The sequence below is a fragment of the Mesoplodon mirus genome (assembly GCF_964341445.2).
Source record: "Mesoplodon mirus genome assembly, chromosome: 2".
NCBI classification, from domain to species: domain Eukaryota; kingdom Metazoa; phylum Chordata; class Mammalia; order Artiodactyla; family Ziphiidae; genus Mesoplodon; species Mesoplodon mirus.
The window spans coordinates 27,647,958-27,669,833 of NC_138977.1; the positions used below are offsets into that span (position 1 = coordinate 27,647,958).

The window sequence follows — 21,876 nt, forward strand, 5'->3', positions numbered from 1 at the left end:
ACTGCTTAAATGGTGGTGCCTTTACCACCCTGCTTAAACACGTTTCCTGAATTCTCTCTTTATGATTTTCCATGTGTTTTTTCTTCCCTCAAGAAACAGCCCCAAATCCACCTCCTCTCAAAAGTCTGTGTAGGCTAATTCCATGACAGTTTTCTGATGCCTTAAATGTTCTTGTTATTTTTTAAAACAAGCATTTATTGAGTGTCCATCTCAGTGCACTGGAAATGCATGTGGATATGAGTACCTTGTAAGATTTCTTCAGCTATTCCTTGTCCATAAACTGCCACATCTAAGTGAACAACGGACAACAAGGGTGCCATAGTCTGCCCTTCAGAGCTCTACTGTCAAATTCTATCAGCATCTAAAATTTTGCCTTTGCTTCAGCTAGGTGCATGGGGCTCTCTGTGAGATGGCATGCTATGGCCAAAGTGGGAGGAAGTGAAAAAGAAAGAGGAGTTTCTTAGCATCAGATCAGTCCGAAAAGATTATGTATTCACTGCAATGTGCAGGAATTTTGCCTCAGGAGTATCTGAAAAGCTTGTGGTCAGGGCAGCGAGGTGTCTGACCAACAGTGACGTACACGGGTCCAGCTGTCCAGGGGAGTAACTATGGAGGCCTTTATAGGCTAGGTAAGAGTTGACTGGGCTGAAGCCGTGACTGGGCTGTAACCACTGCTCTTTGTGATCTGTTTTGATCTGTTTAATGATCCTCTAAAGACACAGCCACCTAAATTCTAGAATTCAAAAGTGTATTGGGGGGCTTCCCTGGTGGCACAGTGGTTGAGAGTCGGCCTGCCGATGCAGGGGACACGGGTTCGTGCCCCGGTCCGGGAAGATCCCACATGCCGCGGAATAGCTGGGCCCGTGAGCCATGGCCACTGAGCCTGCGCGTCCGGAGCCTGTGCTCCGCAACAGGAGAGGCCACAGCAGTGAGAGGCCCGCGTACCGGAAAAAAAATAAATATACTGGGAACTATTTTTTGGCCAATCAGCAAGTCTTTCCAGATCAGAGGAGGTGTCTTTTCTTCTTCTTTTTTTTTTTTTTTTGCGGTACTCGGGCCTCTCACTGCTGTGGCCTCTCCCATTGCGAAGCACAGGCTCTGGACACGGAGGCCCAGTGGCCATGGCTCATGGGCCCAGCCACTCCGCAGCATGTGGGATCCTCCCAGACCGGGGCACGGACCCGCGTCCCCTGCATCGGCAGGCGGACTCTCAACCACTGCGCCACCAGGGAAACCCCTTTTCTTCTTTTGAAGGAAGGTCATGTCTGCTACGGATCTCCAAAACAAAAAACCACAATGTGAACAAAATTAGAATAGCTTATAAGTCACTAAAGAAAAGAGTCTTACTTCAACATAATTCTGCTTCTGTGGAGCAAATAGACAGCATGTATAGGAGAAATGCCAAAAGAGTATTCTATTAACAACAGCAAAGCATCAACCTAGCAGACAGCAGTCTCCTTAACTGCAGCAGGCTGGTAGTTACAGAGTCACTAATAGTTTCACCCTACAGACAGCTGATTACAGACACAAACCAAACAACAGTCAGGACAACAGCAGCATAATAATAAAATAATGAAAGCAGCAGCTACGATTTCATTCTTAAAATAAGGAGGTAGTGCTTGTTTAAAATATTTCATCATATTTTAATTTGCCCAACAGCCTTGCGTGGGCAATTATTATTATATAGATGAAGTGAGCCTTGGAGCATTTATGCAGTTTGCTCAAGTCACACTGTGAGCGAGTAGCAGGGACAGGAGTCCATCCATTCCTCTCTAACATGTAAATTCTAACCACTGTTTTCTACTGACCCTCCATCCAGTCTCTTCGGATGTAAGCGTGGGAAGGATCCTTCATAGGGCTTTTTGCTCACACTGACACAGCTGGATAACAGCAGCTGAAACATTTGAAGGAATTCTTAACAAAGTTTTTGAATCTTACTAAAGGGTTTCAACATCATTTAAAATTTTTCTTAATGAGGAGGGTGGCTCACCAGCCTTGGGCTTAATTTCTCTCTCTCAAGCTCCCTGTATCACAGGTGGAGTCACCAAGGCTCTCACCTGGCAGCTCCCACAGGGTCTGGCATGGGGAGGGAGTAGTGGGGGGGTTGGAAGCCCCTGTTTGTCAGGAGGCTGGACACACCTTTGATGAAGGATCATTACCTACCCAGGATATCCTTAACATTCCCTGATGGGTCACTTACATTTTATCACTTCCTATTGGTCATTAGAGCTGATAGCTTTCAAAGACAGGGCCTGGTGCAGGTGGACAATATAATCCAGGCAGGAAATAGCTGCATCACACTGTGCTCTTCTCTAAAGGTATCAGGAGGTCGTCACACTTAGCTCTTCTAAACTTATGCTCCAGCTTCACAGTGTTCAATTTGAAAACTAAGGGGTGATAAAATAGGTGGAAAATGACTCTTCATAATTCAAGGATATAAAAGGAAGCAGTTGTCTGGATGATACAAAACGTGGAAATCCACAAACGCTTCATACCTGACTTTGGCATGCATTAATAATTTCTTCTATCCAGCAGGCATACCCTTCCTAGCTATGTTTTATTTGACTGAGGTTAAAATGTATTTTCCATTCATGGATATATCAAACCTGAACATTATAGAAGGATGATCCAATGTACATCAAGCACACGGAGAGCCTTTCTCTATTGAGTTGTGTTTTCTGAGGTCGTTTGTGCTGCCTTATCACTGAGTTTTCAAGAAGGAGGTTTATAAATATTTCAGAGGCTGTCTCTGTCCACAGAACAGCTTCATCATGGCAGTTCTGTTGATTCACCAGTTCATGGGACAGGACCCTGCTCACAAACAACATTCCAAGTGGTATTCTTTTGGGATTTTAGATAGAGTACCATAGAAATATCTACCTCATCAGTTTAGTATGAGGATTAAATGATGACTATACATAAAATAATATGAGCTATTAGTAGCAGCAGTAGGAAAAGCTAGAGAATGAGTCAGAAAGATGATGTATTATGCTAATAATATTTGGTACTCAAGTTGAGCCTGTCTAAAGAAATCAGCTGTAGGTATTTATTAATTCATTCAGTCATGAATTATTGAGAACCACCTATGTCCCAGGCAGTGTTCTAAGTGTTGGAATGAAGCAGTGACTAAGACAGACCCAATCTCTGCCTTATGGATCCGATATTCCAAGGGACACACAAAGTGGCTTTTCTTACTCTCTTTAAAACATGCTTTTGGTGGTTTACTATCTTATCTTTTTTTCTATGAAAAATCCATACAGAGATAAAGAATGTTATTTTGATGTGAACAAGAATTACTATTTTTTACTCTTCTCTACCTATTTCATCTCTCCTGTAAGTCTCTAAAGTTTAAGGGCAAGACTGGGGATTGGTTAATTTTTTATTCTCATTCCATGCCTAGTAGTGCCTTTTTGTAAATAACATGAAATAAAAATATTTTTTCTGAATAGCCAACCAATCTCATAACAAATTACGCAAATCTCTCTCATTATTTTGTAGTTACGTTTCCTATACTCACAAACATAATGAATTTTTCCAGGCACCACAGGCTTGGTTTACTGGTTTTCACCTTTTAGACACCGAAATCTCTCCTCAGAGGATCAGAACTAGCTCTGAGTTTTAATCTACTTATGCTGGGTGTCACAGAAGGGGAAAGGATGGGCATGTGGCATTACTCCCTGCAGGGCAAAGCCTGCCTCACATATAAACGAGAGCGGATTCATCTTGCTTGGCCGTGTGATCCAGGGACTGGGGAACAGTTCTCAGGGCCAGGCTAGGGAGATACAAGGTGATAAAGATAAGCGCCATATTAATGATATATAAAAGATATGTTATGAAATTCCCCAGGAAGAGAGCTCATTTGGGGTTACCGTGAATACAGAAGAAAGGAAATGAATTTAGGCTTGAAGAATAAGATTCCAGTAGAAGAGAAGGAGGAGGACACTATTAGTAGGTAAGTGGAAACCTCCCACTTGGAAGAATATCAAGAGCCTTGGGAATTTTTACTTTATTCTCTAGGCAATGGTAAGTTAGCAAAGGTTTCTGCCTGGGAGATTGACATATAGCTTGTGAAAATGGTCTTCCCTGCTAAACTTGATGCTATTGCGTGAATTTAGAATTGAGAAATGATTAGAATTTAATGGAATATGATAGAACTTAATTGGAATTTAATAGGTCACATAGTCTATTAGGTGGATTGCCATCAGCATTAAAAAAAAGAAAAATAGAATAGAATACAAAGTATTAAAATATATCACATGTAGTGAGGCTAATTATTTTTTTATGAAACTTTCACTTTTGCACATGTGGGTAAGTGGGTGGGTAGGGAATCTGGAAGTGGATTTCAGCCAAAAAAGTTCAAAACCACCGAGGTAGAGTCGCTCATGGGATTGTTTACTAGAGTTCTCTTGTTTCTTTCTTCCATACCAGAAATAGTTGTATTCCAACTAGCAACTATAGTATTTTATTTTTATCATATACATATCAGATTATCCTATAAGGAAGAAGATTGTGCGTTGTCAAAGACAGTAACGAAGAAAGCAATGATACTGATTTGATTCAGTCTATTGCAATAGGGAGAGCGGCCCAGATCTGAGATCATGGAGCCTCAGCAGCTGGTTTCTCCTTAGCTTCACAGGGAGGAGTGGAGACGCCCCAGGTGGGATGCTTTACCCTATGCATTGTTCTGTCATCAAGGGAAGTCTCCATCAGTTAGCTGTGCAGGAAAAGTTGATCTCTGTGTCTAGTTAATTGCAGGGGGGACAAACAGTTCTAATCTCAGCTAAGCCATCGCTGTGAGACAAAGAACAAGGAGCTGTCTGTCTTTGCCAGCATGTGCAGGTAAAAGGGGAAAGGTCTGTGTTTGTCCCTGCCATAGGTAAACAACGGGGTCCTCAAGAGTCTCTGGGGGTCACGAGAAAGAGTGGCCAGTGAGTCTTTCTCACATAGTATGGGAAAGGTTGCTCTTTGCGGTCAGCCATTTCCTGGAACACAAGAGTGAGGGGATTTTGGAAAACAAAAGCTTGGGGAATTTCCTACCTGAGAGCTCAGGTTAACTTCAACATTGTCAGTTTTCTCCTCTGGATTGGCTTTAAAGAAAGCACAGGACCAAATTTCGCACCCACTTCCTACAAATGGGCAGAGCGTGAATCCAGCTAATTTCTTGGATGATAATTGATGGTGGTTAACGCTGCTGAGTGCATAATTCTGTAACAGGAAACTTCTTTTTAATCTAAGACTACTTAATACTGAAAATGATCATTTAAAATGGATCTCCTTTCAGGGCAAAATTTAATAGAAGACAGAAAAAATAATTTGAATGGACATTTATCTTGAAAAATGACACTTAAAATAATAAAAATAAATTTGCTGAATCACTTATTTAATAAAAGGCAATTTATAATTGCAGCTGTAAGCTAATTTTAGCACAAAGAATGGATGAGGCATTGATTCGAAGCCATAGCTTCATACAACACACTTTACTTGTGATTTTCATAGCACAATTTGATGGAAGATACCATTTGCAAAAACTATTCAAGACTTCTTCAATTTTCTGAGATGTCTCAGTCTTTTGATGTTCACTTTATTCCTTTTTGAAGTTTCTGTATATCCTCTTCTACATTTGGTAAGCAGTCTAACTCTATTAAATGTTCATTTGTCAGCGGAGTCCTTACCGTTCCCTGACATCAGGTTTTTATCTTTTCCATGTGATGTCATCTTGCAGTTGATTGGCATTGAATATGTTGTATTGCTGGATATTTAAAACATATATGTTGACTCAGTGTGTGGACTGACAGAGTAAACATTTTCTGGGTTCTGCAGTAAATATTTTCCTTTAGTTCCGGCTGAACCTCATTGTTCTATTAAATTCCTAATCTTGGGGCTTCCCTGGTGGCGCAGTGGTTGAGAATCCGCCTGCCAATGCAAGGGACACGGGTTCGAGCCCTGGTCTGGGAAGATCCCACGTGCTGTGGAACAACTAAGCCTGTGCGCCACCACTACTGAACCTGCGCTCTAGAACCTGCGAGCCACAACTACTGAAGCCTGTGCACCTAGAGCCCGTGCTCCACAATAAGAGAAACCACCGCAATGAGAAGCCCAGGCACCGCAACAAAGAGTAGCCCCCGCTCACCACAACTAGAGAAAGCCCGCGCGCAGCAACGAAGACCCAATGCAGCCAAAAATAAAATAAATATATTTTTTAAAAAAATTCCTGGGCTTCCGTGGTGGCGCAGTGGTTGAGAGTCCACCTGCCGATGCGGGGGACACGGGTTCGTGCCCTGGTCCGGGAGGATCCCACAAGCCTGGAGCGGCTGGGCCTGTGAGCCATGGCCGCTGGGCCTGCGCATCCGGAGCCTGTGCTCTGCAATGGGAGAGGCCACAACAGTGAGAGGCACGTGTACCACAAAAAATATATATATATATATTCCTAATCTTGAAGACTTCAAAACAAAACTCCAATAGCAGCCACCCCTCTGCATTTTCATGCTTTAGTTCATGTAATTCTCACTTCAACTCTATGAGACAGGTGTCATTATTATACCCAGTACATGAAAAATGAAGGCTTCGAGAATTTGTGTAATTTTCCCTAAATCCCACAGTCACCAATGGCAGAGTCAGGACATGAACGCAGGAATCTTAATAACACAATTTGTACTCTTTGCTGAAACGAGATGCTAGCCTTCTCCTCACCAACACTACCCACTTTCTATTTTTCCTACTTTATTTTTCCCTTTGCCTGGATTTCTTTATCTACTTATTGGAAATTTAGTTTTATCTTGTTATAGATTTTTAATCAATTTAAATTCTTTGTAGGAAAAAAGAGAGGTGTACGCATTTTTTAAAAAGCAAATAACTTTTTCAAGGGAATCTGGAGGGAAAGTGCACAAGGTTCTGCATCCTGTGAACTAGAGCCTCACTTGGGATCTTCACTCAGTAGCTGAATGGTCTGAGGTCAAGGTTAGAGCTCCAAGGTCCTCACTTGTAAACAGTGAAGTTATTATTACCTCTCACATAAGGTTACTTTAAGATTAAACACAGTAATACATCTAAAGTGCTTGGCATCTTGTCTTTTACATGGAAGGCACCTAATAAACATTTCTATCATCAGTGTTTTTATGCTGACAGTAAGACAGTTCTTCCAGGAAACAGTGTCCTGGGCTGGGAAAAAGCAGCCCTACTTCATTCTAGTTCCACTACCATTATGTAACATTTATTTTTCTCAATTTTTAAGTCATGAAGATGAGACGACCATTATTTTTTTCAGGTTGAGTGGATTCTTAAAACTTCTTTGGAGAGGCACCAAATAAGTTAATTCTGTAATGATCAAGTTATAAATATTTTATTAATTTGAAGATAGACAATATGGCACTGATGTAAGCACCTATGACTCTCAAAGGAGAGCGATACAATCCTGGGATGACTAATTCCGGGTGCTCGTGTAATGCTAGAACCTGTTGGTGTGATTAGAAAGTCCACGGTGGGCTTCCCTGGTGGCGCAGTGGTTAAGAATCCACCTGCCAATGCAGGGGACATGGGTTTGAGCCCTTGTTTGGGAAGATCCCACATGCCATGGAGCAACTAAGCCCAGGAGCCACAACTACTGAAGCCTATATGCCCAGAGCCCGTGCTCTGCAACAAGAGAAGCCACCACAATGAGAAGCCTGTGCATCGCAACAAAGAGCAGCCCCTGCTCGCCGCAACTAGAGAAAGCCTGCATGCAGCAACAAAGACCCAACACAGCCAAATAAATAAATAAATAAAAGAAAGTCCACATGCGATCATGCTTTTGATCACGGTGGTGGTAGGTGAATTTTCCTTGCCCAGTCAAGATTTCTGTTGGGCTACATGTTTTTCTACAGTGACTGATTTCTGTTCTTATTTGGACTCATATTTGCAAAGAAGCACTATATGTTATGTTTCAACTTTAAATTTTAAAATATATCATATGGTCCGGAACAAAAGCAATGTTCTTAAGTACCTCTGAAAGGTCAAATGTAGATGATCAATGTAAATTCAGTTAGGGATCAAAATAGCCAGACTTCCTCCAGTGAGAAGAACTGAACTGACAGTCTTTGAAAATCTTTCTCTGGAGACTTCTTACAGTAACAGGGAAAAATGTGGGTTCTTGGTCAGTTTCTCAATAAATACAATTTCCTGAAATATCTGAGGGCTTTGTCATACCTTATACCCTTTTCAACAAAGAAAGTTGTCGTAACTATTCCCTTATAAAAAGGCATAGAGTAAGAGAATTGAGAATGTTAATTACAAATGAGATACTGGCTTTACAAACTATTAAGAGCTGCAGAAACCTTGCAAAAATAAAATATTCTGATTTATTTATTTATTTATTTATTTATTTATTTATTTAATTTATTTTTTTTTGCGGTACGCGGGCCTCTCACTGCTGTGGCCTCTCCCGTTGTGGAGCACAGGCTCCGGACGCGCAGGCTCAGCGGCCATGGCTCACGGGCCCAGCCACTCCGCAGCATGTGGGATCTTCCCGAACCGGGGCACGAACCCGCGTCCCCTGCATCGGCAGGTGGACTATCAAACACTGCGCCACCAGGGAAGCCCAATATTCTGATTTTCTATTAAATATTTTTTATTCAGTTTTAAGACCACAGTTAAAGTACTTTAGCATGTTATACACATGACTTACATGTGCAATTTTTAGAAATATCAAATTAAGTATAAGATTTTGAAGAAAGAAATTATATAAATGTGTATATTGACTTTTACTACACATTTATGTAAGAAAGCAATAATTCTGTTGTACCATTAAGTGGAAATCATTTATTACATGGCATGTTTACATCAACTCTAAAGAGAACCAAACCAATTTCTGAAAGCAAGAAAAATGAGCGATTCGGTCATGCTGGAAACTGTCAACAGACTTAAGACCTGGTGGTCAAATGAAGCTCTGGTTAATTTATAACAGGTAAGTAAGCATTTCAAACCTATGGGAAAAGTTCATAATCTGGTAATGTGGACTCTCAGGTGGTTTTTATTCCTTTTCGACAGATTCCTGAGAGCAAGACACGAGTGCTAAGGAAATGAGAAACATGTTGCCGAGCATGTGCTGAGCTCCAGATCACAAACCTCCCCCACCCCAGTTCTGCCGCTACGAGCTGACGCACTAAAGGGAGGTGTCAGTGGACGTGAGCACTCCCCTGAGGCCGCCAGGGGAGGTCATGGTTAGTCCACGAAACGCGTGCCTCTGTGATTTAGGTTAGAGCTTGTGAGGTAAGACGTGTGGTACGGTTCAGTGGTAGGGTGTGGAGGCATGGAATTAGGGCCTTGCTCCTCGGTAACCAGTTCTAGCCCAAGTTATTAGAAAATCTTTGGAAAGAGTAGTAATTTTCACAATAACTAATTCTGTGCATAAAGATCAAATTAAGGGCAGGATCAATTTTGACCACTGACTGCAACAAGGAAACAGTGGCCACCGAACTTCTAAGTACAAGGTTTCTTCTTTTCCATTATTAGTATAAATCACACCACCACAAATAAAATTTGGCCAGGAGAGGAAACTTTTTTGTATGTGTGAAGAAAATGTATATTGATATTTTTAAGGAAAGCGTAGCACAAACAGATGGAGGTGTATGAGGGGAATCAAATGTACTTGTCTTGTTCACTCTTTTGCTGCTTCTTTTTCTAAAATGTAAGATAATGTCCCCAGTGAAAAGGACAAGGTCATTTCATATGGGGTATAATAAACTTCACTATCACTTCCAAACTGTGTAAAAGCAAAGCAGTCCATCAAACCCTGAATACATCACCAGACATATCTGGTAAGATGAACTGAACAACTGTTTCTTTTTTAATTGTAAGTATGATGTTAGTCAATCTAAATAAGATAACTGTAAAAAAAAAATCCCCAAACTCAAATAAAAACAAAATCCAAATCTAATTCTTTGGGAATGCTTGTACAAATAAAAGCAACACCTAATTAACAATTAGTACACTCTTTATAAGGTGCAAAACAAGATCCTATGTGGGGAAAGCTCAATTTGAATTCCCACCTAGCAGTCACTCTGAATACTTTATAGGTCAAATGTAATAAGAGCATTTGCTTCTACTGCCCATTTTCAGCAATACATTGTTCTCTCCGGAGAAGGTGGTTTGGGAAGTCAAAACACTGCAGTGGGAAACAGTGGCACTGACGGTAGAAGCAAAAAAAGACAAACCTTTGAAACAGGACTTACTGAAATTAACCGTTAATGCCAAGGTAGCCCATTAGGATTGGCCTTATCTGAGGGCTCTGTGGAGCAGTGCAATCAAAGGTGAACCTTCTCACAGCATCACGTACACCCCGACTTTCCCTTTACAAATGATGACTCCAGGCCTTGCACGACTTCCTTCCTTTTCCCCCAAGAAGCGGCGATGCTTCCCCTTTGCTGTATGGATGCTGGCCTCCAGCCTCCAGCTGCTGGTCTCCAGAACACTTAGGATTCATACAGTACTTTAGCAGGCAGCATGGTCCCACTGCTTCACATTAATGCCAAATGTCAAACTTGGAACAGAGTTACTCGATATTCCCCATCCCTCCCCCGGAACTGTCTAAACAAAACATGTCATTCAGTTTTCAGCTTACTCCTAGTGCTGTATTGATTTATAATCTGCTTGAGATTTTACATAGGTGCAAACACTTCCAGAGGATGAGCCAAGGACTACAGAGTGCAAACAAACTTTTCTATGACTCAGGCAGAGTAGCATCTGACTTGATAAGAGAGTGACAGGGATTACACAAGTTGGATTCTAAATAACCAGACCCGTTCAGATGCTCCTTTTTGTTCATAGTGTTCCATCCCTTTTTTTCTCTGCAGCAGTTTGAATGGCAGGAACTATAATAACAGTGATAACGTGGGAATGAGTTGAGCATGGCTTTGAGGGGGCACTGGTAGAAAGCTCATCTGACGGAATTAAATAAATATATTTTCGGGGGGGCAAAGACTGTCAGAATTACAATGGTATGATATATCCTTTTAAAAAAGAGGGCTTTAAAGAATTCACCATTTTGATCTAAAATCTGGGACCTAACCTAGTTTGGGGATAAGAACCTGTGTCTTCAAAGTGGCTGTGGGACCTTTTGCCTTTTCCTGGCCTCATTACAGTTATCCAAACAAATAAACACTTAAGAAGGGCGTCTTACAGTATTTTCTCTCTTTCACTCAGCTTCTTAGAGCTGCAGCTTCAGTAACTATAATATACTCTACACACTTCAAAATTACATAGGAAAATACCCAGAATAACTAAATAAATAAAAGGCTAAAGAAAACTGGAACAGTACTGTGTCTCCATCTGAGACTAAATCATCCACTTCCAGCAACACAGAGAAGGGCTAGGACAATTTTGTTCAAAAGATTTATATACAGGTTTGAATCTAGAAATTAAGGTAAAAGCATAAATATTGAGAATTTCAACTAGATTCAGAATGGTTTCAGAAAGATATGATACAACAATTTAGAATAAAACAAAGGCAGAAGAGCATCATATTTGGGTTTGCTTGAGATATACATAAGGTGCAACAACTTTTTCTCTTGAGGATGCTTGTGGGACAAATGTTAGTGTAGATGGTGTTTGCTGGCAGATTAAGGTACACACCATAGCAATATGATTTTCCAAAATAAAAAAGAATGAGAGAAGTGAAATGAAAATGATAAATGGGGGAGGGTACTACATGTTGGTCTGCAATATGTGTGCTCACAAATGTTGTTACCTGAAAATACCAACACCCCTCTCCAGTGGATTCAGGGCATGAGAAAAGCACTATTGTTGAAATCAAGACATTACTCAGAGAAATGACAAGGTGAGTGTCTAAAAGACTATAAAGCTTTGCAGGATTTCTGCTACTCTCAGTGCCTAACCGCTTAAAAATTAAGCATGTCTACAAGAAGGTGGGTTTTTTTTTTTCTAAAGTATCTGAAAACAGTCGTATCCAGTAGGTTGCCCTCCACCCCGACCCCTGCCTAAGGGAAAAGCCACTGAGGTTGAGGAAAAGCAGATCAAGTAAGATATATTAATCACATAGAAAAAAGTCATCTTTTGTTTTGCTTCTTTTTAAAAAAGGTCCCATGAATATACAGCACTCTGTTAAGGAACTCTAGTGAAATGTAATCAGAGGACTGGAGGAGAGGGCACTGGCAAAAATAGACCTATTCTAACATGTTCTAGAGAATAACAAGTTAGTGCCATTGTCAAGGTGCATGTTCTGCACCAAACAACTTTTGTTGTTGACTTCATTTTTTTGGGGGGTTTTAGCTAATTATAATTTTTAAATCACTGCTAGCAAGTGGTCCAGAAACTCCAACAGCCACCAACACTGGGACCCAGCAATGTTCAAACATTCACTTTGTGTTTCGAAATTTAGAAAATATGAATACAACAGCATCATAGTAAAAATATCATGCTGAAATCTGGGGTTGCTCACCTGATTTATTTCTGTGTGAATGGGGCTAAGCTTCTGCCTCTGATTAACCTTGCTTACTAATTCCTTCTTCCTCCATGCCTACAAGGAATATGCATTTTTGAGGACACCGTTCCAATGCCCTGATGCCCTCTTTACCTGCTTTGAAAAAAAAAAAAAGCCCAAATCTCTCTGTTCTTTTTCAATTCTGTTAGTATGTGGTACATAGTTTCCAGCACCGAAACTGAAGTAACATCTACAACCGTGAAAAGCTAAACCTAGTCAGTACGAATAGAGTCATTTTTTGTATGGCTATTAGGTCAAATTACGATTAGAAAAAATATCATCATTACAATTCAGTCAAGTATAAATAAGATAGCTAGATAAAACCTTGTAAACTGTCACCATTTAGAGACCCAATTCAAAAGTTTCAAACTTGAACTAACACTATCAAAATTCCGCCAGTTTGAAAACCAGTAAAAATTATTGCTGGAATCCAATACTTAAAATTTGGTAGTTTGTGCTGTGATGCAAGAGTGGGGAAATACTTTGTGCTATGGAACAAATACCCTGTAAAATCTGTAGCCGCCGACTAATTTTGATTTATCACTTTGCATCTGTTGCTAAGAAACAAGATACTGTGAACGTCAGGTGATGGAGTCAATATGTTGAATGTTCTAAGCCAGTTAATCCAGTTGCACTGGCATATGTATAGTTGGTTTTATGTTCAAAAGCAACAAAACATGAAAAGGAAACAGGAAACTTGCAGGTGGATCTATAACCGCGAGTCCCACTCTGGTCAGGCACACCTCCCTCATCAATACCTCCGTAACCACAAAAACTCAAAATGGCTCTAAAAACCTGCAGTGCCAATTACGCTGTGCATAGCAATTGCTACCCGTCCAGTCTGTCTGGGATGGATGTAAAAGGGCTGTAGCTCAAAGACCACACAAAGTGAGTGTGTCTTCAATGTGTTCTGAATAGTGAAGTAATACTAAGGTCACTTCTGAATACTATTTTTCTTTTTTTGTCTGTATGAACGATCCATTGGTCACTCAGACCCTTGTGTAAAAATAAAAGAATCCTCAAGGCATGAAAACATCAGTAATCTGTAATCTGCTGGACTCTTCCCCTGTCTGGGAAAATATTCGCCACAATTTGACCCAAGCAAATTCTTCTTGGTCACTCAAGGCTAAGAAACAATTTCTGCTTGTAAGAACTGTAATTTTTCTTCTTCTCTCTCTTTCTCTTTTTGCCAGCAAACTACCACTCTCTTGGCAAATATAAAAGTGCAGAATATATGGACCACAAGGCCGAGCATACACCGCTAACAGCGGTACATCTGCCTGCCCGTGCTGTTTGGGAGTCTCTGGAAGAGGCTTTTTAATATTATTCTACAATATAAATGTAGGTATAACCTATTATATAAACCATCTTAGAACATAAACCTCCACGTACAAAAACGACCAAGAATATCTAATAATAACTAGTGCAGTGTGTCAGTTTTTGTTTTTTTGCTTTTTGTTTTTGTTTTGAAAGAATAACTAGGTAATATATGAAACTAGTTTCACACTCTCTGGTTGGTAAAAGAGAGGCTGGATGAGCTACAGTAAAGGCAGCCTTTTACCAAGTTACCACCTATTACCATCAAAAGCCTTCAATAGAAAGCAAAGCTCTAGGATCATCCCATTTCTGCTCATTATCAGACAGACAACATCACCCTCAAAGACTCTGGGTTCTGAAAGAACAAACTGGCCCAGGATGCCAACTTCTGCTTCAAGTGAATCTGGGCCATGTAGGGCAACAAGCCCTTGTTTGCTGTCTGTATTTGCCACCACATGGACTCACTCGCATCTCTCAATAAAGACAAGGCTAGGGTAGTAGGTAAAGCACAATGGTTTACAAGTAAAGGGTGCTTCACTGGTCGGCGCAAGAAATAAGTACAGGAGTCTGGGGCATTTCTTTTGGCTGTCCATCATGGGTGAGCGGAGTTGATCTCTGACTTCTATGCATGTTCCATGGCGGCCACTTCGGCCAGCACAGCGAGGCTGAAGAACGCAGACACGGCGGGCATCTCCGGGGTGCTGCTCCGCGTCTCCGTGGACTCTCGGTTGTGTGAGCGTTCGTCATTGCAGCCTGTCTCGGTCACCTTCACAAGACTCCTCTGCAGTTGTTCCTTTGGTTTGTCATCCAAAGTACCTCCTGCTGGTGATACCCGGCCATCTGCTGTCCTGACAAGGTGTGTGATCTTGGTTTTCCTGGCTTTTCTCTTTTGACTGCCCACCAAGGGCTCTTGCGCCGTTGTTGGCTCTGGAGTGTTGCGAATGGATGGGGCATTTTTAACCTTATAAGCAGGCTCTGTGGTGTTTCTGTCTTCTGAAAATATGGCTTCTGTAGGGTGAATGGCAGCCAAGAAGAGTTGCTTGTTTGACCATTTATCCCCACTTCCTTTTTCCGGAACATTAGGCTTCTCCTTGTTGTGCTTGTATTTGCTGACAATTTTGTGGAATAAGTTCTTTTTCTGAGACTGGAAAGGACCTTTGCTGGTTTTGGTCGGTTCTGAGCACATATGTCCGGTCTTCTTCTTTTTTCTTGGGACAGGTACACATTTCTGGTCAAATGTAACAGGACTATACTGAGGGAGGCTGTTGAATTTCTTTTCAAATTCTTCATCCAGCTTTGCTGAGCCAAGGAGAGAGTCTTCCTTTGGCTTTGTCTTCTTGAACTTCTTGCTTCCACTGGTCCCACTCTGGTGAAATGTCCAGCTTTCTTCATGCCAACACTCTTCATGATCAGAGGACTTTCCTTTTCCTGACCTTCGTTTCCCTCTGTCAACATTAGCTCGCAGAGAGGTGAGCATACCCTCAGACACCAGGGTTTTATAAAGAGCACCTTTGCAAGACCTCTCGGATTTCCGGGAGCCACAAAACTCTATTTTTCTGTGACACTCACTGTCCTCAGGCTTGGCCTGTCCCGATAGACTGGGTGGTAATGCATCCTCCGTAGGGGTCAAAGGTTCTGCTTTTATACCCTCTGGGACCTCACCAGAAATGTTCTTGCTGGCAGAAATACTGATAAAATCTTGAGGTCTTGACTCTTTGGTGGTGTCTGAGGATTTCTCCTTTGACATTTTCTTCTCTCTTGATTTCACTCTCTTCTTTGGTGGCTTGCCATCCAAAATGCTTCCCTTGCCACTTGAGGATGTATGGACCTTCTTGCGAGGGGTATCTCCAAGCTTCTTGATGCCCCAGTCTCCCTTTGCAACAGCTTCAATGGTGTACATGACACTCTCGATATCAGATTCCGAGGACTGCCTCTTTTGGCAAGTCTTCTTGGGTGTGGATTTATCATTTCCATGTCGATCCATTTTGTTTTTCTTCTTTTCCTTTTTTAGCTTTTCTGGTTTGCTTAATGCTGTGGGATCCTCGATGAACATAATGCCATGAGGATGGTACGTGTGATCCTTTCTACTGGGAACATTGCTTATTATTATCTTGCTACTGCCAGAGTAAGAAAAATCAGGGAAGTGACTACCTTTTTGATCTTCCTCTAATTCTTCCTTTTTAATTGCTTTAGGAGCTTCCATTTTTATACCCATTATATCATCCATTCGCAGCTCCTCAAAATTTCTTAATTCCTTAGAATCTCTTACATTTTCCTTAGCTGATTTTTCAAATTCTGCTTCTTTCTGGAACCTGGCTTCATCTGTTTTCTCCATTTTCATTTCTCTTTCTTCCTTGCCCTTCTCCAGTTCTTGAATTCTTCCGCCATCTGATTCTTTGGCTTCTATGAGCTTTGATTCTTCCATTTTCACCCCCTCTGATGCCAGGCACATCTCTGCCAGTTGAAAGAGTGCAGACTTTCCACAGCGTTTTACAGGTTCAGCACCACCCAACTGTGAAGTCTTCGAACAAATCTCTGCAAACTGAAACAAGGCTGATGCTTGACATTGTTTTGACGGAACATCGGGGTGGGAGGTACCTGAAGATATCTCGGCAAACTGAGATAATGGTGACTTCTGACGCAATTCAGAGGATTCTGAAACATCAGGCCTGCAAGTGCCAGAGGATATCTCTGGTGTACCAAGAACATGTTCTCCAGCTAAAAGCAGCATGCTCAGGCCTCCCATTTGAGTAGGATCAGCCATCCCAAAGTTAAGCTGAGGCATTTCTTCAGGCTTTGTTTTCTTGGGGCTTGGCAAGGTTCTTGAAGAGTCAGATGGGAAGGCCCATAGTTTCTCCCGTGGATTGACAGTGGATGTTGGGGATCTCACAGGCTTGTCTGTGGTAGCACACCATTTGTAGCCAGGATTTGCTTTCATAAATGCATGTTTATACTCCTTGGCCATGTCTGTGTATTTCTGCTTTTCCTTTGGATCGAGAACAGCCCACCAATCAGCTAGTATCTTGGTAGCACCTCGGTTATCAAGCCTGGGGTGTTCCTGACATACAAGAGAGCGATGACGTTTGCAAAATAAGAGAAATGCATTCATTGGTCTCCGGGCTCGCTGTTCTGGTGATTCATCATCTTCAGTTTCACCATCTTGCTCTAGACCAGCGGCCCCAAGAAGTTGAACCTTATCAATATCCTCCTCTTCGTCTTCCTCTTCTTCCTCTTCTGAAAAGTCAAGACGTTTCTTTGCTAGCAATGGATGCCACTGAAGGCACTTTCGTTTTGGTCGTTTTCCAGCTCCTTCTCCTTCTGCGGAATAATCTTTATTTCTATGACTGCCTTTCATGACTCTGACCGGTCAAGTCAAGGCTTTCCATCGTGATTTCAATGGAACATCAGAACTTCCAGCTTCTGTGATGCAGCAGAATTCCAGGAAGGCAAACGAAAAGTACACAGGGAGGAAGATGAACTGCAGCAAAGCCTGTGTCATATGATAGTGACCGCGCGGGTTCGCCGGGCGCGAGGGCGTGTGTGTGGCTCGCCCTCAGCGGCCAGTCAGGGCTTCTCTATAGGAAAGTGGAGGGAGAGGAGCTCGCGGAGCCGCTCGGCCTCCCTTCACTGTACACTCCAAGATTCTGAGTTTTAAAGAGGGACTCTCATAACCACTAAGGACCTACTCTATAGCACAGGGAACTATACTCAATATTTTGTAATAACCTATAATGGAAAAGAATCTGAAGAATATATATATATGAATCACTGTGCTGTACGCCTAAAACTAACACAACATTGTAAATCAACTATACTTCAACTTAAATGATTAATTAATTAATCTAATTAAATACAATTTCTTTCCTAAAAAAATAAGACTGACTCTCAACTCTTCTAAACATATAAAATATTTTCTTAAACCTTAATCCACCCACTCCTGACACGTTAGGACCTGAGGCAAGACTGCGCTGGGCTGGAGGCTGAGGCCCTGCCCTCCAGCTCTGGGTCTGCCCCGTGTCCTGTAGGGCCTTGCTTACGGGACGGAACGTGGACGCCCAGCCACGTGGCCAAGCTCCCGCCTCCCCTGCTGCACACAGATGAGCTTGGCCCCCTGGGGCCTGCAAGTGTCACATCTGTGGCTGGGCTCGTCTTCTAGACCATGGTCGTCACCTGGAAGCTTCTTAGAAATGCAGAATCTCAGGTCCCACCCAGACCTACTGAACAGTAGTCTACTTTTTCATAAAATCTCTAGGTGACTTATGTGCAAGTTAGAGCTTGAGAGCCTTTGCTCTCACGTGGGAGGCTGAGGTCAGAGGCACCCATCTCTTAAGTTTAAGAGACTCCCTGTTAAAATGCTTTGTTCGTCTTCTGACCTCTGAAGGACTTGAGAAGATTCTGGCCAATGATCAGTTCTGTTCAATTCCTTGTTGGACTTAAGGTACATTCCAAACTTTAGCTGATTTTTCCTCTTATACATTTCATTTTTTTCGGTCAGGTAATTTTCCTTAAGCTGTTTTCTTAGTTGGAATGCACCCCACCCACCCTACTCTGTCAATATCACCTGCATCAGGGTGGCCACCTCTTCCGTGAAGCCCACCGCAATACCCCCAAGGAAGAGCTTCCGTTCTGACCCCATCCTCCTTAGTTGAAAACTCTGGTAGCCCATTCACTGGGTCTGCTCTGGTTATACAACTGAATCCTCCACGAGACAATCAGCTCCCTGACATAGGAGCTGAGTCCCATTCAGATTTAGATTCTTCATTACCCATAGCTGAGTCTATTAGATTTTAAATAAACATGTGAAATTAAATCTGCCTCTCTTAAGTTTATTTCTGTGGCTCCTGCAATTCTCTGCTTGTGCCAGAAAGGAGATTAAAATAGCCCTGCAATTTTAATGAAGGTGGGTTTTACTCCTGGGTCTTACCACATTTAGGAAAGTGTATACATTTTGTACTTTCATGCAAAAGTGTGCTTGGCACCGACCTGGTGGTCACGAAGGGAAGCAAGGGTGTTCTTCGATGAGAATTCTTGGGCAGCTGGGTCTAGTTCTGTTAGTGAACAGTATTCAAATGGAGGAATTGCTTTAGCTTGGAAAGTAGACCTCAGATATAGGAGGAATAGAGCAGAAGAGAAAGGAACTTATGAAAAATGGAATACAGAAGTGTAAAGGAAAGGTAAATTTCTATGACTGGCCCAGTCTTCTGGCTGTCTGTGTCCATGGATCATAACTCAGGAGTCATGGGAGTGCAGAGAGGGGGCAGGAACTTGCAACGGGGAGTCTGTGCTCTAGTTTGGGCTCTTCTGCTAATTAACTGAGCACCTGAGAAACTCACTAAACATTTGTGGGTCTCTGTTGTCACATCTGAAATATGAATAGTTGGTCAATGCTTCTTAACCAGAGAAGAAAGCTAGAAAAATGGGGGGGGGGGTAGGGGGTCTTGTTTAAAGACACGTGGCCAGGTGGGACACCCAGAAATGCGTATTTGCTGGGTTTGTGATGGGCCCCAAGTATGAAGTGCCTTTCTGATATTCAGTTCTGGTTAAGCATCAGTAAATTAGATGCTCTCTTAACATTCCTTCTAGCTCAAACATTCCCCGATTTAATGACTACCAGCCCCGTAGTGAATGCATGGTTAGGAGTCTACGTGTCTGGCAGACACTGCTGGTTGTACCCCTCTTCCTTTAGGAAAAAAACCCAAAGTTTTTGCTCTGCATACGCCTCCCAGAATAACTATTACATTTCCCAGCTTTCCTTTGGGTATGTCCGTGGACTAAATTCTGGCCAAAGGGAAGTGGTGAGTGTAGGTTCTGGGAGCGCTCTTAAAAGACAGAGGTGTGCCTTCTTGCTTCTTCTTGCTGACAGGCATGCATAGATGATAGTGGAAGATGGGCCAGCTGGGTCAGTGCCGGACATGGGAGCTGCCATAGGAGATGGGAGGGAACCAAGACAGTGTGGCCTGGGTCCAGGACACCAGGGAGTTGTGTCAGGAGGGAACTTCCTACCCCCAGGCTTCCTTTATGTGTGAAAGAAAGACATTATCATCTAGTTAAAGTAACTGCAATTTTGCTCTTACTCTTTCTTTCAGCCAAACCCATTTTAAACTAAAACAATATGGAGCATGGAAAAGACTTTACGGACTCCAGTTATGCTTCCCAATCTTCATGTCAGCACAAATTAAATGTCTGTTTACTGTGGCTTCTTGTTTTCTACTTCTTTAAGTGTAGTATGTTTATAAGACAGAGAATACTATTGTCTTTTACAGAGAGCACTTCTTTCACTTCTTTTGATGGAGAGGTATCACAATTTTAGGAAGCACAGTTTTCTTTTTATGATTTTATCTTATTCTCTACAAATATATATTATTTCCTTAGCATATGTCATATATATATATATATATATATATATATATAATTTTTGCCCTCAAAAATGGTCAGTCACCATTAATTTTGTGTGAAATTTGGTAGGACCTGAACTACAGTGAAATACCAAGAACTGCCATTTAAATTACATATTATTGCTAATAATTGTTATGATTGGCAATAAGCAAACATGTGGTGTTGAGTTTTTTAAACGCTTCTACATTTTTTTTGAAAGTTTGTGCTTTGTCAAGAGCTCATTAGGAAAAAACCTTTAATTCTTTTCCTTCTTATTTATAGTTGAACAAAAACGCACACCTCCACACACCATATATGTATACAATAATGGAATTTGTTTCTCGTGAACTTGCATTTAGCCTGTGAAAATTACCTTTAACGACTTTGAAAGATATTGTGCTTTTTGCACATTTTAAGTTTCTGATGGGGAAGAGGGATGAGGGGCAGTGATGGGAGGATGGTGAAAGAAAAATTATATATATACATATATATATATATATGTGTATATATATATATATATATATATATATATATATATAATTCAGGGCATAAGACCTGCAAAATTCTGGGATTAAAAGTCATGTGAGGGCCTCCCTGGTGGCGCAGTGGTTGAGAGTCCGCCTGCCGATGCAGGGGATACGGGTTCGTGCCCCGGTCTGGGAGGATCCCATATGCCGCGGAGCGGCTGGGCCCGTGAGCCATGGCCGCTGGGCCTGCGCATCCGGAGCCTGTGCTCCGCAACAGGAGAGGCCACAACAGTGAGAGGCCCGCATACCGCAAAAAAAAAAAAAAAAAAAAAAAAAAGTCATGTGAATAATCGTTTCCATTTTGAAACCTCTCTTAATAAATAATGGTAAAATGCCACAGTAGATATTTCAGGCTATTTAATAAAACTCTCTTTCTCTGTCTCTCTGTCTCCTTTCTCTCATACACACATACACACACAGAGCACACCGCCAAACAAACTCATTCTCATATGCAGAATAGAAACTAAACCAAATCAAACCATAGAGAAAGATGATTGGGTGGGGAAAGGAAACGGGGACTCTTATGAAGAGCTCTCTCTGTTTACCTTCATTCCTCTCATCCGGGTCAGTGTAGATGGAAGCCAGAGTAAAGAGGGAAAAGATAACAAAAGCCAATAAAATGAATGCCATTTCCAGGTTGGTAAACGGAAGCTCCATGAAAGACCACAAACTTCTTCGCCTGCAATAGAAAGCAGACACTGGCTTAGTATACCCTGGTCCAGAGAGAACTTGTTGAGTAATTATTTATTGTAGAATGAGATTTACTAAGACTTTTTAAGATACTTCTGTGCACCTGGAACAACACACCTGGCACTAGCAGAAATGGAGGGTGCTCTCGTTTTTTGAAATTTGGCATCAGTCTTGGTGTAATTGAACTTAGACTTTGCTGTGTAGATTGGAGGAGAACATGGGAGTCTGAAGGTCAGAGTCAATTTATGTTTTATGAGTTTTTTGGACAAAATCCTGGGAGTAAAGATAGAGTATATTTCATATCATGAAGGAAAAAATAATGTTGGTTTCTATCTCACTGACCACACCCAGGTTCAGAGTAATGTTCTTGCGCCTGAAGTTATCCAGCGTTTGCCAACCAGGTGATAAATCTACAATGGAAGCAATTCTCAGTGAAGAAACCGTAGTCTTCAGAGTAGCTAGATCAAACTCAACCCAAATAAAGATAAATGTGTT

General features: G+C 41.7%; 2 protein-coding genes across 2 annotated transcripts in view; both read right to left on the reverse strand.

The window, feature by feature from the left end:
* The window catches only part of SMIM31 (small integral membrane protein 31), a gene marked incomplete at both ends in the record, with an annotated part of 36,101 nt that extends 14,753 nt beyond the window's left edge, over positions 1 to 21,348 (reverse strand). Inside the window, one exon of the mRNA XM_082642548.1 lies at positions 21,237 to 21,348. Coding sequence (XP_082498674.1) covers positions 21,237 to 21,348 — 112 coding nt within the window. The remainder of the gene's footprint in view (positions 1 to 21,236) is intronic.
* On the reverse strand, positions 14,262 to 17,144 carry LOC309816643 (HMG box transcription factor BBX-like; the record flags this gene model as incomplete). The annotated part of the gene is given in 2 exon segments (XM_082644400.1): positions 14,262 to 14,423; positions 14,425 to 17,144. Coding segments are annotated over 2 exon segments (2,820 nt in total). The 3' UTR covers positions 14,262 to 14,323.
* Positions 21,349 to 21,876: the final 528 nt, after the last annotated feature.